The following is a 19,232-nucleotide window of genomic DNA, read 5'->3' on the forward strand; positions in this document are numbered from 1 at the left end:
TCTACTGTAATTTAATGAAACCTTAACTTCCATTGCTAGATGAAGTTGTGGACTGTATAAAAGTATAATATGTTCTCATTTGAATCATTGTGAATGCTTCGGCAATTAGTTCTAGAAGTGGTTTGCACACACAACAGATTTCTACCCAGTTTTTACTCATTTAATTTATTTTAGCCCTGTTTTTGTTTATTCCAGCCCTTCTTGCAGCTTTTCCTATTTTCTTTCTAATTCATTTTAAATGGATTTTTTCTGTCTTCTTGCAGATTTTGTTGATGTTTATGATAACAGTTGATGAAGATTGAAACTTTAAATTTATGCGCAACTTTTGTTCATTCTTCAGTCAAGATGCAAGTTTGGAAGAAGATGCCCAAGCTCATTTTTAAGTTTGCTACAAATGTTATGAAAGATTTGATACGATAGTTTAGCTTAGGATGTTGGCTATGTTTAAAGCAAATTGAAACTAAAATTACGGGATCACAGACTCTGTCTCTATCTTTCTGTCTTTGTCTACTATATATATATATATATAGATTATATATATATATATATCTTTTTTGTATCGAGATATTTAATAGCAATTTGATATTTGTTGATGAATTTGTATTCTTGTGATATTAATTATTGTGGGACCATTGGTGGTCAAACAAAGAGTAGAATAATTGCTCGTCTCTAATGGTCAATCTAGGACTAGAAATGTTGCTCGTATCTAATGCATAATCCAGGACTAGAAATGATGTTCGTCTCTAAAGCTTTTCTAGGACCAGGACATTGATGGTCGCTAAAACTATTTCTACGACCAGTTGTTGATGGTCTCTAAAAAGTTTTAACGACTTGAGAACAAAACTTTCCCAAGAAAACTATGGTCTATTTGAGACCAGAAATGTAGTCTCTAAAAGGATTTAGAGACCAGATTTTCTTCCCGTCCCAAAATCATTTAGCAGCCAGATTTTAGAACTCATCGTTGTTAACCAATAGCGACAGAGGCTATTAGGACGAGTGGCGACCAGCTTTTTCAGGTCTCAAATGCACATTTGGGACCAGATTTGGTCTTTTAGGGACCATATTTCCCATCCTTAGAGGCTATTTTTCTTGTAGTGTAAGGTCTAAGAATTCTAGTTGTAATGTTGTGATTAAACTAGATATGTCTAAGGCTTATGATAAATTGTCTTGGAGTTTTCTAACCTCTGTTCTCAGGAAAATGGGCTTTGCCGAGGCATTTATTGAAATGGTTTATAGACTTATGTCCAACAATTGGTATTCTGTGATCATTAATGGAGTTCGATATGGTTTCTTCAAATCTTCTAGGGGACTAAAACAGGGTGACCCCTTATCTCCTGCTCTGTTTGTTATTGCTGCTGAAACTTTTTCTAGAGCTTTGAATTACTTACATTTTAATGATAAGTTCATTGGTTTCTCTATGCATAAAAGAGGTCCCCAAATTAATCACCTTAGTTATGCAGATGACTTAGTCTTGTTCACTTCTGGTGATAAGTACTCCATTAAGTTGATTATGAAACTTTTGTACAAGTACCAATTGGCTTCTGGTCAAGAGGTTAACAGGGACAAAAGTTTTTTTCTGACCCACCATAAAACAGATAATCTTCTTAACAGAAGGATTAAAAGATGGACTGGGTTTACTCAATCCTCTTTCCCCTTTAATTATTTAGGTTGTCCTATATATACTGGTGCTAAGAAAATTTGTTATTTCTCTGATATTTCCAAAAAGATTCTTAACAAGATTGCAGGTTGGCAAGGAAGGTTACTTTCCTCAGGAGGTAAAGCTGTAATAATTAAGCATATTCTTCAATCTCAAACTTTGCATATTTTTGCTTCTTTGATGCCTCCAAGCACTGTTATCAAAGAGATAGAAATGCAGTTTGCTAATTTTTTTTGGGGACAGAGAGATGGAAAAAATAGCTATCATTGGGCTTCATGGAAAAACATGTGTTTTCCTACCAAGGAAGGTGGTTTGGGATTTAAAAGCTTAATAGATATCTATCACACCTTCTCAGCTAAAAGGTGGTGGAGATTGAGGACAGAACCTTCTCTTTGGTCTCTTTTTTTAAAAGCTAAGTATTGCCAAAGGAGTAATCCAAACTCTAAGGTAATTGCTACTAAAGATTCCATCGCTTGGAAGGACTTGCTTTGCATGAGAGACAAGATGGAACAACACATCATATGGAAGATCAAATCAGGTAATAGTATGTTCTGGTGGGATAATTGGACTCAGGTAAATTCTATTTTTCACATAATTAATCCAAATCCCAAACCTGATAATGTCAAGGTTAACACCTACATCACTAACCATCAATGGGACTTGGACCATATTCAATATCCCATACCAATAGAAACCTTGAACTTAATCAAAGGTACTCCAATTGGCAATAGAGACACAAATGATAAAGCTATCTGGAAATTAAGTAATAATGGTTATTTCTCTTGTTCTACAGCCTTTGAAAATCTGAGGGAAAAAAATGTTGCTTCTCCAATATACAATTATATATGGATAAAGGAAATCCCTTTTAAGGCATCCTTTCTTATGTGGAGAATTTTGAGGAACAAACTTCCTATTGATTACTCAATGTCCAGATTTAATATAAATGCAAATTCATCTCCGAGTTGTTCTTGTTGCAGGATTGCCCAACATGAAACTAATGATCATTTGTTTGCAGTTAGTGACATGGCCAGGCAAACTTGGTCCCAGATATCTAGACCACTTGGTTTCAATATCACAGGAAACACAGTCAACTCAATTGTGTGGCATTGGTGGAGGCAACATCCAAAAAACAACCTTCACAAATATATTTTTCTCATCACTCCTATTATTGCATGTTGGGAAATCTGGAAAGCCAAATGTATACAGAGATATGAAAAGAAAAAAGTTACTGCTTCTAACATATGCTTTCAAATTCTTTTTCAGGTTAAAACAGCTATCAAAAAGAAGTTCAAATTTATAGATTACACCTGGAATTGGAGCAAAGTATGTCTTATGGAGGAAAACTTTAAAGCAATAATCACAAGCAGCATGATATACTGGAACAGGCCAAATGGAAATAATTGGAAGCTCAACACCGGTGGGAGTTACATGAGAAACCAAAACAAAGCTGGAGCCGGAGGAATTGTTAGAAATAGTATTGGGGACATGATTATAGCTTTCTCATACCCTACTCAATGCTACACTAACAATTATAGCGAGGCTCAAGCAGATTTGATTGGTATCTCTTGGTGTCTTGGTCAACAATTTGAAGCTTTGGAGGTAGAACTGGATTCTCAAGTTGTGGTTCGAATGATTAATGGGAGTTGTAAACCACCTTGGAGAATCCACAACCTTATTGAAGACATCAAGAATAAGATTGCTCAAAGAAACATAATAGTAAAACATTGTTACAGGGAAGGAAATGAAGTTGCAGATGCTCTTGCTAAGTACGCTACTACTATACAAGAGCCGATCATTTACTTTCAGGAGTCTAAACTTCCGGCCGAGGTTAGGGGTCTTTTAAGAATGAATAAACTTCACTTGCCTTCCTTTAGGAGAAGACCAAAAAAGGCCTCTTTCTGGCACTACGACCCTCCATAATTCATTTCATTGCTTGTTTCTTCCGTGTGCTACATTCTAGGTGTTTTATTTGGGTGCATCACATGGGAGATTAATGACTTAAGATCCTTTTCTGATCATAATCTCTATTAGGATGTTTTTTGTATTCTATGATGTAAAAGGAGGTAAGGCTCGATGTCCCCCTCCAACTTATGTATTTTTATATATATGTAGTGAAATGGATATGGTAAAAAAAAAAAAAAAGCCCCCTTTTACTTACCAATTTGTTTTTATATATGGGCTAAGTGGTAGGGTTTTAAATAGTATAAATTATAGGAACCACATATGATAACTTATGGATTTAGCCCATTAGTTACAAACTAAATTAATTATCTAAAAATTACCTGTCAATTAATTAACTATAGTTAAATAGATAGTTTCAAAATTCTCAACCCAATTTCATCGACTGATCAAAATGACTCGAGGCAACTATGATAGGGGTAAAACGGTAATTTCATAAAAAAATTCAAAAATAATTCTTTGGGTCATTACATCGACATTTTCCTCTCATAAATAACGACGGTTCGGGTCGTTACAAATATTCCAATAAAATGTACAAAGTGACATCAAAATCTATTGTTAAATACTTGTTTAGTGCTATATAAACAAAACAAAAAAATTACTAAGGAAATATATCTTGACATATTGATTAAGAATGTACTATCCCCCATATAATAGATTGTAGATGTTAAATTTGTTAAGTTTCATTTCAATCGTCATCTCAAAACGATCTTCATAATTAATATATAATTAAAAAATAAAGTGATCATATTACGTTTGGGCATAGAGAGAACATATATAATTGATTCAAAAAGTAATTCTTTAACAATTATTTCAAAGACCACGCGAAGCGCGGCCAAATTCCCTTGTAAAACTCATAAATTAAAATGTGGGATTAATGATTGAGTGGTTTGTAAATGACTTCATCAATGTAATTCTTCATTTCCTCTGGAAATTTATATTCATCACCATGTGAATAAGTGAAACAAATCATTTTGCTTGACCACCAAATTATTTCTTTGCATAATTGAGGCAATTGGCTTCCCTTTTTTTGAACTAAAACCATTTTCAACAACTGCCTTCTATTACTTTCCAAGATTTCCTTTATCTTCATTATAGCTTCTTCCTCAGAAATATTTTTTCTTCTTGGACTTTGTGTCATTAGTATTGTGACTAAATTCATTGAGCTCTCCCCTTGTTCTCTCTGTAGGAAATGTGAGAGACAATTGACCAATATTAGTATACGTTTGTATTAGTAATTTATTCAGAATTCAATAAACAAACATGATTTCCGAACCTATAAACTTGAAATTCTAGATCATCATCTACTTACTCATCAAGATTTTGTATTGTTTACCATAGGTATAATGGACAAGTTGATTTTTTTGACATGAAGAGAAATTCTAATATTATAGGTGTGTTCGATACATAGGAAAATGACTTTCTCACTGATATATATATATATATGACGATGCTTACCCAATATCACGTGAAAGTTATCTTGATGAGCCAAACTAAAATTAAAACAAAAAATACAAGAGTTGTTACCTTATAGGTCTGTAAATCATTGAGGAGCCTCATGAATATACCGGCACAATTGCATAAATCATATATTTCATCACTTTCTAAAAGATCCTTGGAGATGTTTATTCCAAGATAGTATTGTGTTGTAAGAGGAACCAATCTTGAACCAAATGTTATAGAAGTAACATACAAATACTCTTCTATGCTTGGCATTGTCTTACTTGTCCACCACTCTAGTCGTTCAATCAACATGCACTTCATCACTTCAAGCCACTATTGAAATTCCGAGATAATAGACACGGAGTTTAAGAAAGTAAACTAAAAATAATTGAAATATGTTTTCTGTTTCAATTTGTAATTTGCCTTAATTGACTAAGTATACAATTTAAGAAAGTAAAGAAGATTTTAGAATTTTGTGGTGTTGAAGTAAAGATATACGTATTGTATTAAAATGTTATTTAATCAGTTGTGGTTGTAAAGATGTCATATGACATAGTGAAATTAAAGAGTAACAAATTAGAAATAGACATTCTTTTTAAAACAAACTAAAAAGAAAAGTAAAGAAGATTTTTGAATCTTGTGGTCATAAATAATATGTTGTTTCAAAATGTTTTTTAATCATGTGGTCTTAAACACGTTACCGTGAAATGTTGAAATGAAAGAGTTGTCAAATTAGAAAAAAAAAACTTTCTTTCTTAATTAGATAAAAGAAATTAAGACAAACTAAAGTAAATAAGATTTTTGAATCTTTTAATCTTAAATTAAAAATACGTTTAACAAATCAAAATTTCCTTTAACCTTATGATCTTAAAGACTTACATATGACGTGAAGTTGAAAATTAAAGAATTGTCAAATTAGAAAAGACACATTTTTTTAAATGGACTAAAAAAATAAATTAAAACGAAGTGAATATAAAAATATGTTAAAGAGGGAAGTTAGAGAACAATTCCCTTACCAAATTAATAAGATGATTTTTGACAGATCGGCCTTGTTTAATTTCAGCAATTGTTGCAAGCTCCTCTATTGATTTATAAAAAACAGAAAAAAAAACTTTAACCCTCTCAGAATTATAACCTACACTTGCATAGTCATCCCACCTGTAAATAATAATCGATAAACTTTTAAGTGTTGAAACTAATTTTATGAATACACAATTATGTGATTCGATAAAAATATTGGAACTGTTAATAAGTACTCCATTTGATATGTTTAATTAAAAAAATGTTGATAAGCTATTTTTTTTGTTAGAATAACTAAAATATCCTTACAATTTTATTTATTTTTAAAAGAAAAAGAAAGGGAGGAACGATGAATACAATGTAAAGAGGAAGTTAAAGAGTTTTGTTTTAAGAAAAATCTCTTGAGATTTTAAAAAATACTAAGGACTAGATAGTAAAATAATTAGTTATAACAAAATGGCTTATAAGCTGAAAAATCATAAATTGGGGATGATCTGACTTTTGACTGATTATATACCCTTAACTTGTAAATATTTTGGTGCTTAATTACCAAACCCATAAATAAACTAAAAATGCTTATAAGTTAGTTTGACGAGCTTATAAGTCGACGAAATACCTTTCTACTAATTCAATGATGTTGAGCAATTCATCTTTAGATGCAAAACCATCGAAAAGATCATCGACCATGGTCAGGAGCATGCCGTATTTTGCATACATGAGACGTGCATCAGAGAATTCAGGGTCGGAGACAACAGCAATGCTCATTAAGTAAGTAGTATATATAAATTGTTCTGAGAGTCCAAGTTGGTCCAATCTGCAATCTTCAAACCACCTACATTCGTATACGTAAAGGTGTTTGACTTCACATGAAGTTTAACAATAAAAAAGACTTTCTTAAAAAATTCATCATCATCTTGGCATTTGTTGTGTAGCCATTAGACGAATATTTGTAACCCTCTTATTACTATAGTGAAGCAATTCGGATCTTGTCGATCCTGTGGTGGTTACCTTCAGTTTGAAGGATTTTTCCACGTCAAACTTAGTGTTCTTTATTTTAGAATTTTGTTTTCATCTTTTCGTCACAACAGTTATAAATATTTGTATGATTATAAATCATTTTATTAAAAATAAAATGAATTTTTTTTATTTAATCATCGCTAAATGTAAGAAAAAATATCATATTTCAACGGACTAAAAAAAGAAGAAAAGTATCAATCTATACCTCTTGAGTTGCTGAAGTTCTTCTCGGTGTTGAGCTTGGCATAAGTCAAAGTCGTGTATTGAAAATATTAACAAGTCCTTATTGTTAATGTTGGGTGACCTAACAGAGAGAAAGACTTAAATTAGAATTTGCGGGCCATAATATATAAATGTGTTTTTAAATTTGTCTTTAACGGATATTTATGTCATTCAATTTTGTGTGCACGCATGAACTTAAATTTGTATAAGTTGAACAAATAAACAAACGTGTCCTACATGACCGTTAGTATGAGATACACTCGAGTTGATTTGTATTATGTCATGTAGGACGCATATTTAACCTTGATCGCAACTTGATTGGAATCTTGGATTGTGCTCGTTGTCTAGCCAGCCTATTTTTGTTGCTCTTTTCATTGAAGACCTCTCTAATTGATTGCAAAAACTTCAAACCTCACATCTGAGGGGTTTGTCCACTTAATTTTGATCTAACCCGTCCAGTTGACACATCTAATCTCATATCTTATCCCGACATCTATAGAGTTAGAGTACTTATCGGTTTTTTTATAACATATATAAAGTTACATTGAGTATATGACACCAACTCAACAAATGCATGATATATGTTAGTTATATACATTATTATCATGAAATTATTGATTCATACTCCATATATTCTTCCCTTAATTTATCACTTCACTATAATAAATTAACATAATTAAACGTAAATACAAATTAAAATGAATTTACAAGTGATAATGATAGATAACCATACCTATAAGCTGCTTTTAAGATTTTAAAATTGTTCTCTTCGTATGACTTGATATACCTCCTATTTTCTGCTCGATCACATGTGGTATAAAACTTCCTCAAAGCAAGTTCCACCTAATATTTCCCAAATTAGTAATAGCAGAAAAATATAGTTTCGATACATAAAATATCTTGTATTTACATATAATTCAAGGAAGTATTGTACCTTAAGAAATGAGATTTAGAATATTATAAAATTACTCATTGTAATGAAAAAATAACTTTAACTACTATTTATATCATCATCACTACTACTCTTGATCATGTTGTCGAAAAAAATGGAAATGGCTCATCTTAAGCTGAATTGTCTTCAGGCTTATACATTTGGGCCTCAATTATTTCTAACTTCTAATATATTCAGAGAAGGAGTCATATTTTGGTGTAACTAGGACTCCTCATGTAAATAATCTACCTTGTAACTATCTTCAGTATTTATCTTTTAGAGTTTGTATTTATCGTGAGAGATTCTTTTTGTATAAATACACAGCTTCTCTGTAGAGTCGAGGCATCAAGAAATACAAAGGAAGATTTCTACTTCAAGTTTTCTCTTTAATTATTTTCATGGTATCGGAGCTTCTGTAGAAGCATATTTTTTTTCTCTTTTCCTTCTTTGCCATTCTTCCCTTTCGATCAAATCCTGAATCATGACTAACAATACTATCGATTCTACTACAACACCAATTGTTGCAGAAGGAAGTTCAATCACTGTTGCTTCCTTACAAATAGATCCTTGTCACCCATATTTTTTTGCCTCCTCTGATAATCCAAGGATGGTTTTGCTAAATGCCACTTTTGATGGAACATTATGGAAACTGGCGCAAGGGTGTTCTCATATCACTCTCAGCCAAGAACAAACTTGGATTCATAAATGGAACTTCCAAATGTCCGGCTGAAGATTCACCACTACTAGATCAGCGGAAAAGATGCAATGACATAGTCATTGTTTGACTGCTAAACTCCCTCAGCAGGGAAATCTCTAAGAGTGTACTCTACTCTCAAACAGCCAGGGAACTTTGGATTGAGCTTGAAGAGCGATATGGATAGGCAGATAGAGCAAGGCTTTTCCAATTGCAAAGCGAACTCAACACCATCAATCAAGGTACTAATGATTTAGCAAGCTACTTTACCAAACTTAAAAGAATTTGGGACCAATTGAAACTTCTTAACACTTTTATGATATGTAAATGTGCTTGTGATTGTGGAGCTAAGGCCCATAACATGAAAACGAATGAAGATAAGCAGTTAATACAATTTTTAATGGGTCTTAATGATGCTTTTACTGGTGTGAGGGGAAACATATTGATGATGAAGCCACTTCCAAGAACTGCAGAAGCTTATTCTATAATCTTGCATGAAGAATCTCAAAGGGAGGTTCATTCTAACAATTCTCTTACTACTGACTCATATACTTTTATGACTTCTGGACAAAAATGGACTCCAACTAAGAATTCCGGAGAATACAGGGGAACTAGATAAGCAGGGAATGTTGAAAGTAAGAAATTTGAATTGTTCTATAAGTACTGCAAAAAAATCTGGGCATATGAAAGAAGATTGCTACAAACTTGTTGGCTATCCTGCTCACTTCAAATTCAGCAAACCAAGAAAGGGAAACTTTGGGAATCATCAAGCTAATGCAGTTGTTGATCAAGACTTCACTCTACCTAATTCCTTCAAGGTAAAAGTGAATTGTGTGGGAAGTTTGCATCTTACTCCTAAACTTGAGCTTCATAATGTGTTTTATGTCCCCACTTTCAAACATAATCTACTATCATTTTCTCAATTGTGTGCTCAATTTGATTGTGATCTAATCTTTTCTAAATCTGTTGGTACCATACAGGCCCCTTTTTTGAAGAGGAACCTAGTTCTTGGTGATGTAGCAGCAGGACTCTATGTGATGAAGAATAACTCACCCCATATGAAGCTCCTTCTTGAGAAGTCTTTAGTTCCAGTTTCCTTGCATTCAAGTCTATGTCTAAGTCTATTTCTTCTAAATTAAAAGGTCCACAGGGTGATTTTGTTTGTTTTTTGAGTAATGAGTGTACTGAGCTTTCTAGTACTCATATCAATAAAATGTTCATGTTCTTTCTGCATCTTCTACAACTCTTTTATGGCACAATAGGTTAGGGCATTTGCCCCTTCATGCAATGAAACACATAAAATAATTGAACTTGAAGCAAAGTGATAAAATGGAGTTACCTTGTTCTATTTGTCCTATGGCAAGACAAACCAAACAACCTTTTCCCAAAAGTTCTATTAGCTCAAAGCAATGCTTTGATCTAATCCACATAGACACTTGGGGACCTTATATAAGACTCCTACCTACAAGGGAGAACGATATTTTGTTACCATAGTAGATGATTTTTCTAGATGTACATGGACTTTTCTTCTGTCGACCAAATCTAGTGCATTTCCTACTTTGCAAAACTTCTTATCTCTTGTTGAAAGACAATTTTCCACTAAGGTTAAGGCTATAAGATCAAATAATGCTTTTGAAATAGGGACAGGTCATGATCCAAAATAATTTTTTCAATCCAAGGGCATTTTACATCAATCTAGTTGTGTCGAAACACCACAACAGAATGGTGTGGCTGAGCGGAAACATACACACCTCTTGGAGACATGTAGAGCTCTATTGTTTCATTCAAATGCTCCCAAAAGATTTTGGGGAGATTGCATACTTACTGCCACTTATTTAATCAACAGATTCCCATCTTCCATTTTGAAACAAAAATCTCCCTATCAAGTTTTATTTGGGACCGTCCCTACCTATCAATCTCTAAAACCTTTTGGATGTCTTTGTTTTATTTCTACCCTTTCTAGAAATAGGAATAAACTTGGCCCAAGAGCTTTACCAGGAATATTTTTGGGGTACCCCTTCGGAAAGAAATGCTACAAAGTTTTGCTCCTACAAAACAAACAAATCTCTATTTCTAGAAATATTAAGTTTGTTGAAGATGTTTTTCCTTTTTCTTTTTCTAGTCCACTGACTAAACTATTCCCACAATGGTTTTCCACCTCAGAAGCCGATGATGCGTTATTTTTTAAGAAACAGTCTCATGTTTCCAATGACAATGATTCTTTACTGTCCACTCCACATTCTCCTCCTGCATCAGATTCTCTTCCTATTGAGTCTCCAGTAATTCCACCAGTTATATCTTCAAAACAAAGTACCCTGCTGCGTACATCACAAAGGATTTCTCATAAACTAAGGTATTTATCATATTACATTTGTGCAAATTCTTACTCTATGATTTCTCCTAATCATCCTTCCTTTTCTTTACATTGTTGCTCTTTCACTGCTTTGACTCCATCTATTCAGAATTTGGTTACCTCTATTTGTCAAATATCTGAGCCTTCTTCCTATTCTCAAGTTGTAATGCATCTTGGTTGGAAAATTGCTATGGATAATGTGTTTGCTGCTTTACTTTCTAACAATACTTGGGACATAGTTGAATTACCACAAGGGAAAAAAAGGCATTGCCTTGCAAATGGGTGTACAAGTAAAGTTGAAATCAAATGATTCCTTGGAGAGATTAAAGGCCAAAAATCCTATTTTTCATGAACGAACAAAGCATATTGAACTTGATTGTCATTTCGTTCGTGAGAAACTTTTTGATTGCTTGATTTCGTTATCATTTGTTCCATCTTCTTCTCAGTTAGCTGACTTATTCACTAAGGCTCTAGCAGGGCCTGTTCATCGTTTTCCATTGAACAAGTTGAGTGTCCGATCTCCGGGCATCAACTTGAGGGGGGGGGGGGGGGGGGGGTGTTGTCGAAAAAAATGGAAATTGCCCATCTTGAGCTAAATCGTCTTCGGGCTTATACACTTGGGCCTCAATTATTTCTAACTTCTGATATATTCAGAGAAGGAGTCATATTCTGGTGTAACTAGGACTCCTCATGTAAATAATCTACCTTGTAATTATCTTCAGTATTTATCTTTTAGAGTTTGTTTTTAGAGTTTGTATTTATCATGAGAGATTCTATTTGTATAAATACACAGCTTCTCTGTACAGTCGAGGCATCAAGAAATACAAAGGAAGATTTCTACTTCTATGTTTTCTCTTTAATTATTTTTAGATCATGTGGTGGCCGGTAGCAAATATTATCTTTATATACTTCGTAAGTTATAATTTCAACATCCCATTCTATCAACAATCCTAATGACATGATAGGTTTAAAATCATAAGTTTCAGAAAATATTCTTTGTCGTACATGTAAGCCTTCAGTTTCTATAAACTATAGGGTTCAAAAGTTATATCTTTACGTTCCCAAACTTTATGTACGATATAAATTAAGATATACAAAATAAAATACCTCTTTCTTTGACATCCTATCGATGAAGCCATTGTTCAAGAGTTTTTGCTCCAAAAAAGTTCTTGTCCAATTGTTAATTTTATCCAAAATGTCATCTTTCTCATGATCAATAGCCAACTGTGATGCTTTGTGGAGTTCAAGAATTGCAACATGACTTGAATATTTCCCACTTGTTGCAAAGAAATGTTCTTCAACCACAAATTCTGCTAGTTCATCTGCAAATTAATTGAATTCATTAAGGCAAACTACTTTGTTGTCGGAGTTTTTAGGGTTTAATTTCTCAGATGTTAACTCAGCTAATCAATATTGTAGTTATTATCTTAGAACGTCATATGTTTTCTTGATTTCAATTTTCTTCAACAACAAAATTGACTTTCTGAGAAAATAACTATTAGTAAGTGATCATCTGAGATATCGACTCGAGTTTTTAGTAACAAACCTGAGGAGACATCATAGTAGCTCATCCTTAGAAATCGAAAAGCCATAGCACAATGGGTGACATTTGAGAAAATTTCTTCATTCTTTTGTTGCCATAGCCTATAAATAATTGACATTATTATAATATACTATAGGCTTAACAAAATCGTAAAGGTGAAATACCTAGCTAGCCCCTTAAACTTAGCATAATTTATAATCTAGACATTTTAACTTTTTTACTAATCAGATAAACACTTTAACTTAATAAAAGCGTATTTTTTTATGACGTTGCAAATAATGTGTATCAAAGACATTCACAAGATGCACTTTTGTCAAGTTAAAGTATCTATTTGGTCACGACAATATTAACATCATGCATACATTAACTTATACTATCTAGTTTAAAGGGCTATTTAAATATTTAGCCAATTATAAATATGATTGTGATTAATTAGATTTAATTTACCTGTATATTTCATCTAGAACTTTCTTTATCTCTGATTTAAAATGCCGACGTACTCCAAGATTTTGAAGTGTATCAACCAAGCAAAGCAATGAATGTATCTTTGTTGGATACATAGTGGGAACTATGAGAACATAAAGGGCCAAAAAAAATGTTAGAAAGCAAAAAACAAGATTATTAAATGAAACAGATAGAGTGATTTTCATATGCATAACATAAAAAAAATAAAAAAAATAAAAAAAAAGGAAAAAGGACAAATATACCCCTGAACTATAGTAAATGGTATGCAGATACCCTCCGTCATACTTTTGGGACATTGGTGTTCCTGCCGTCCAAAAACTAGAGCATATATACCCTTTATACTAACGGACATACACGTGTCATAATCTTATCCACCGATCTGACATTTATTAAATATCGGATCGACGGATAAGATTGTGTCACGTGTCCCTATTTAGTCTTCCGTTAGAGTAAAGGGCATATATGTTCTAGTTTTTGGACGACAGGGGCACCAATGTCCCAAAATTATGACGAAAGGTATCTGTACACCATTTATAATAGTTCGGGGGTATATTTGTCCTTTTTTCAAAAAAATAGAAAGAAGCTATATTGATCATGGTACATACCCCAATTTTTGTGTTGTTGCAAGATTGAATTAAGATATTCATAGCATTTTTTATCATGTTGATGATAAATCAAGGCAGCTGCAGTAGTGGCTGGTGAATCAAATAATGAACCATTTTGTCTTTGATGTAACTTTATTATTTCCTTCCAATCACATAATTCACCAAGTCCTTCACCCATATATTCATCATTCCTTGTGAAATTATTTTGTAAATGTTTAGATATATATAGTCAGAAAGTAAGTGTATAAAGGTGTGTTCGGTGGGAAGAAAAATATATTTTTAGAAAAATAAAATGAAAGTATATTTTTTTGTATTTGATACGTAAGTAAAAAAAATATTTGTATATAATTTTAAAAAATATTATGAGAAATGAAGGTGTGGGGTAGTGAGGATGGGACTACAAGAGTGTGGTGAAGATGAGTTTTTGTTAGAAATTAGGGAGAACAGACTATTAGAAATAGAGGTTTTTGTATTGCGAATTAATGAGAAATTTGTATTATAAAACGTGATTAATGTTTTGACCTCATTCCCATTGAACCAACTAATGCATGGTGGGAAACAATTTTTTATTGAAAGATTTGGAAGCTTTTTAATTTTTCCTTGTGAAAACACTGTATATATTTTTTATCTTCTTACTAATTTAATCAAAATATTATTGGGAATAACCATTGAACATTTTGAGTGAGAAATTCCAAAGAAAAAATAATGATTAGTGATACAATCAATGTAGAATATATATATCACTTGTGGAACTTATTTTCTCTATTTTCATTAATTAAGGAAGTTATTTTTCTCATTTAAAAAAACATATTTTTTCTAGAAAATATATTTTCCAACCGAACATGAAAAAATTATTTTTCCTCCATGCCGAACACATAAAATTAATTTTTTTTAAAGTAATATGAAATGCGTACCTTTTAATTGTTGAATCTCTTTTGCAATTCACCAAATTTACAATAATATCATGATCCAAAGGCAAATTTAAGTTTAATTTCTCTGCAAATTTGATCATAGTAGAAAATATAATTTCAAATCCTAGAGGTGAAATTTGATCCTTGCTATCTACTGCCCAACCATACGTTTCAATGAAGCCAAGACCTGAAAGAAAATGAAGGAACTCTTCAAGTATATAATAAAATTTATTTTGGAAATTTTTAAATAATATACCGTCCAACATAATTTATTACAAATTGTATTCGCGGAATTATATTTTTAGTTTATACCTGCATATATTACCAAAAGTAAAGAATTTTGCTGCAATAATGTATTATGAGTATTTATAATCAACACTTTATATAAATATTATTAAAGAATTTAGTGACTCTGGATGCAAGGACATTAATTCAATTACTATTAAATATTTTTATGGTAACAAAATTGTCGCTAAAAGAAATGTTTTAGTGGATTACCAGTTTACCACCATATCTCTATTACTATAATTATAATAAAATAAAATAAAAAAACGGAAAATTACGTGTTGCCCATCTCTCGTCTCTCCCTAGCGGCAGGTATTTTGTTTTGTTATTTTTGTGACAAGAAGGAAAGGACACATAAAATTCAATTATTAAAAATATTTTTTGTTCAAAATATTTTTCCATTGTTAATTCATTTTAATTGTCGTAATTATTAAAAATTGATCAAGATAATTATTATTTTAAATTATGAAAATATAATTAATTACCCTCTTAGACCATTTTATTTGTCATATTTTTATTTAAACGTTTCCTTAAAAAATGTGTTTTGATTAATCATTATATCCTTGTTAATTATCTTCAATTATTTAAAATGTTAATAAACTATCTTCAATAAATATTTTTAAGAAAAAGGATAAATATACCCTGAACTATCATAAATGGTATGCAGATACCTTTCGTCATACTTTTGGGACATTGGTGCCCCTGTCGTCCAAAAACTAGAGCATATATGCCCTTTACTCTAACAGAAGACTAAATAGGGACACGTGGCGCAATCTTATCTGTCGATCCGATATTTAATAAATGTCAGTTCGGTGGATAAGATTATGATACATGTATGTCTATTAGTATAAAAGGTATATATGCTCTAGTGTTTGGACGGCAGCGGCACCAATGTCCCAAAAGTATGACGGAGGGTATCTGCATACCATTTACGATAGTTCAGGGGTATATTTGTCCTTTTTCATAATATTTTTTTATAGCTTTAATCTCTCTTCAATAAGAGAATTAAATATTAGTAATCACAATATTAAAATATGTGTATATACTTTTCATTTATGGAAATAATGTATTCATTTATGTTTTGATTTTCTAAAATTACAACTATTTTGGGTCATTTATTTTTAGTAAAAACGACAAATTATAAAGTGATCCGTTTTCACCTTTACTCTTACTCTATTAAATTGAGATCAAGATTAAATAATGATAATTTTGTTTAGTTAATATCTTCTTAAAAAATATGTAGAAATAACTATGACAAATAAAAATGAACAGTAGGGAATAACATATTAGTGATGACTTGAACAAATAAAGGCCATTTACCTCTTTTGATTTGCTCATCTCCAACTCTCCATTTGCTTAATGCAAGCAAGCATGCAAGAGTGGAAGAAAGTGAGTCCTTGAGAAGCAATGGATGGCTAGGGTTTAGTCCCCAAGATCCATCTTCTCTTTGATTTTCAATAATCCAATCCAAACATTGTGGAAAACATGGCTCATTTAGTGAATGTTTTGAAGGGACCATAGCTACCCATGCTGTGTCATAGGAAGAAGGAGATAACTCTACTTTACCAAAAGTTTCCCTTATTCTCTCCCTTGCATCTTCAAAACCATCCTGCAACGAAAAGTATATTCAGTGTAATTTTACAAGTAAGATGGAAAAGATATAGTGTGTACGTTTGACTTTTCCTCTAGTTTGAGATATAGGGAGGCTGTTTCTAATGGACTGTCAGACCAAATTAAAGTAGTTCGAAAAAAAAAACAATGGAAGAAAAGAAGTCTAAGACAAAATGATGTTAAAAGAATGACAAAGTGTACTAAAAAAGAAACAGTCACTGTGACAAAATAATGGAAGTGCAAGAAATACTATGTAATAACAAGAATCTCCTCACTAATGCCTTAATACTAACTTTATTATGAGTTTGATCATTCGAATCAAATAGTTTTGTCTTAGATTTTATATTTGTTAAAAAAAAATCAAAAAATAAGTATAAATAATAAATTTCAAACAAATAGATTATACACAATGTGGTAGAGAATTTCCAACCAGAATTCATAAATTTCAAACAAATAGATTATACACAATGTTGAAAGGCGCGTGAAGCAACTTACCATTGATGGAGTGGTACTGTGGCTGCATCTTACTCTACATGATCTCTGGAAAATTGCATCTTCTTTCAACAATGATGCAAAGAAAAGGAAAAAAGGTAAACTAAAGTTAATTATGGCATGGTGTCACAAAAGATAATTAAATTTGACTTATGTAAATGCTACTTCTTGCAATGATAAAAACTATGTGTCTTACTGGATGAAATTGTTTTCCCATTTCCTAGTTTATGATGAGAAAGGGTTATGATTGTGCTTCTATAGCCAACTATCATCCTTGAATATTGTGTGTTGTTTTTGGGAGTGGAGGTGTCAAAAATGAAGAAATTTCTTTAGTTAGCTATCACATTTATGGAGATGAGGGTCATTTACATTTTTCTCGTATTTTGTGTTTGTCTTTGATTTTTATTCCTCATTATAAATAATTTTTTAGCGGAGAGAAGTATTGAAAACATTTCTGAATTTAGTGCAAATTATTAGTTCCGTCCCTCAATTATTGATAGCCTTAAAAACAAGGGAAAATTGTATAAAATAGCAAACTATTAATTCAAATTAAATGTTATAACCACAGTTTGATTTAAATGTAACCCGTAGTAAACAATTGTCATTCGCCTCTTTCAATTCCCTGAATTTCTCGCTCGCCACTCCCCATTTCTCGCTACCAGTCTCTCCCTCGCTTGTGTTTTACGTTTGTGTTTGTATATATAAAGCGAGAGAAAAATGTATATATACATATATTTTCGTTTGCCTCTCCCTCCCCCAGAGAATCTCGCTCGTCACTCTCCCAGATCTCGCTCGCCTCTCTCACTTTATACAAACACAAATGTATAAATTGCCTTTGTGTTTGTATAAAGCGTGAGAAAATTGTATATACAAATACAAATAAACATATTTTCGTCCTATACACTTATTATTATACAAATACATATCTTCCATTGCCCAGTTTTCTTTTGTTTTTCTCTCTTCCTCGCTTTATACAAACAAAGATTATACAATTGCTCGCTTTATACAAACAAAGATTCACTACTAGAAAACTGTAAATTACCTGCGAATTTTACTTGGGGATTATTTCTGCAGAAACATCCTACGAATTTTCGTGCGGAAATATGAAATTCCTAAATTATAGACTTTTTTACCTGCGAAAAATAGTTTCCCAGAAAAATTGGTGGGTAAATTTGGCGCCATTTTCGCAAAATTATTACCTAGGGAATTATTTGCAGAAAATAATTTGTAAGTATTATTTTCATAGGTAAATTCGCAAGTAATAAAACAAGGATTTTTTTTATCTTCTAGCAAGAAAATTCCTAGATAAATTTATTTGCAAATAATTACTTCGAAATTTATCTGGAAATATATGTGGTATTATCTGGGGATTCATGTTCTGTGAATTTTGTTGGGGATTTACTTAAGAATTTTCTTACTTGAAGAATTACTTGGGGATTCTATTGTTGTGAATTTGATTTGAGATTTTTTGAGGGATTTACTTGGAAATATGCAAACTTGAATATTTTTATATAATTTAATTGGAATTTTTTTTATTGAAATCTAAGGATTTTTGAAAATTAGGAGTCCTCGGGGAATATTTTCTTAAAAATATATTTACCAAAATTAAAAAATATATAATAATATAAAAGGGACAAATGATCACTAGAATGAAATTTATTTTTAAATAATTATTCTATTTTTAGGTTTAATAAATTATTATGCAATAATATCAATTTAATAAGGTGCTGGAACATTATCATAAATTTTAGGATGAATATTTTTAACTCATATATAATTAATATTTACTCTCACTAAACATCAATGTTATTATTTTTTAATTTTTTATTTGAAAGAAACAAAGAATTAAAATTAGATGGCTAGTTATTTATCCAATAGAAAAATAATTATCATAAATATTTATCAATCTAATATGGTGTTGGAACACTACCATAAATTTTAGTATGAATATTTTCATATAATTAATATTTTTTTCTCTCTAAAAATCAATGATACCATTTTTAATTTTGATTTTTGATTTGAAA

General features: G+C 31.5%; 1 protein-coding gene across 1 annotated transcript; it reads right to left on the reverse strand.

The window, feature by feature from the left end:
- Positions 1–4,490: 4,490 nt before the first annotated feature.
- LOC125814758 (beta-phellandrene synthase (neryl-diphosphate-cyclizing), chloroplastic-like) lies at positions 4,491–17,531 on the reverse strand. The gene is made up of 14 exons (XM_049494217.1): positions 17,405–17,531; positions 17,212–17,270; positions 16,426–16,714; positions 14,824–15,007; positions 13,910–14,100; positions 13,287–13,407; positions 12,843–12,940; positions 12,404–12,618; positions 8,052–8,161; positions 7,302–7,400; positions 6,696–6,911; positions 6,076–6,217; positions 5,144–5,392; positions 4,491–4,799 (listed from the first exon to the last, which is right to left on the reverse strand). The coding sequence occupies exons 1-14, from the start codon at positions 17,478–17,480 to the stop codon at positions 4,491–4,493; spliced, it is 2,358 nt and encodes a 785-aa protein (XP_049350174.1). The 5' UTR covers positions 17,481–17,531.
- Positions 17,532–19,232: the final 1,701 nt, after the last annotated feature.

This window comes from Solanum verrucosum, unplaced genomic scaffold (assembly GCF_900185275.1).
Source record: "Solanum verrucosum unplaced genomic scaffold, falcon-dt-bn FXZP01000268.1, whole genome shotgun sequence".
Lineage (NCBI taxonomy): Eukaryota > Viridiplantae > Streptophyta > Magnoliopsida > Solanales > Solanaceae > Solanum > Solanum verrucosum.

Coding starts and splice junctions, on each gene's coding strand:
- LOC125814758 (XM_049494217.1), bottom strand. CDS start 17,480: ATGATAGTTGGCTATAGAAGCACAATCATAACCCTTTCTCATCATAAA. Junction 7,401..8,051: donor ATCTTAAAAGCAGCTTATAG/GTATGGTTATCT, acceptor TCTCTCTGTTAG/GTCACCCAACATTAACAATA. Junction 6,218..6,695: donor ATCATTGAATTAGTAGAAAG/GTATTTCGTCGA, acceptor TATTATTTACAG/GTGGGATGACTATGCAAGTG.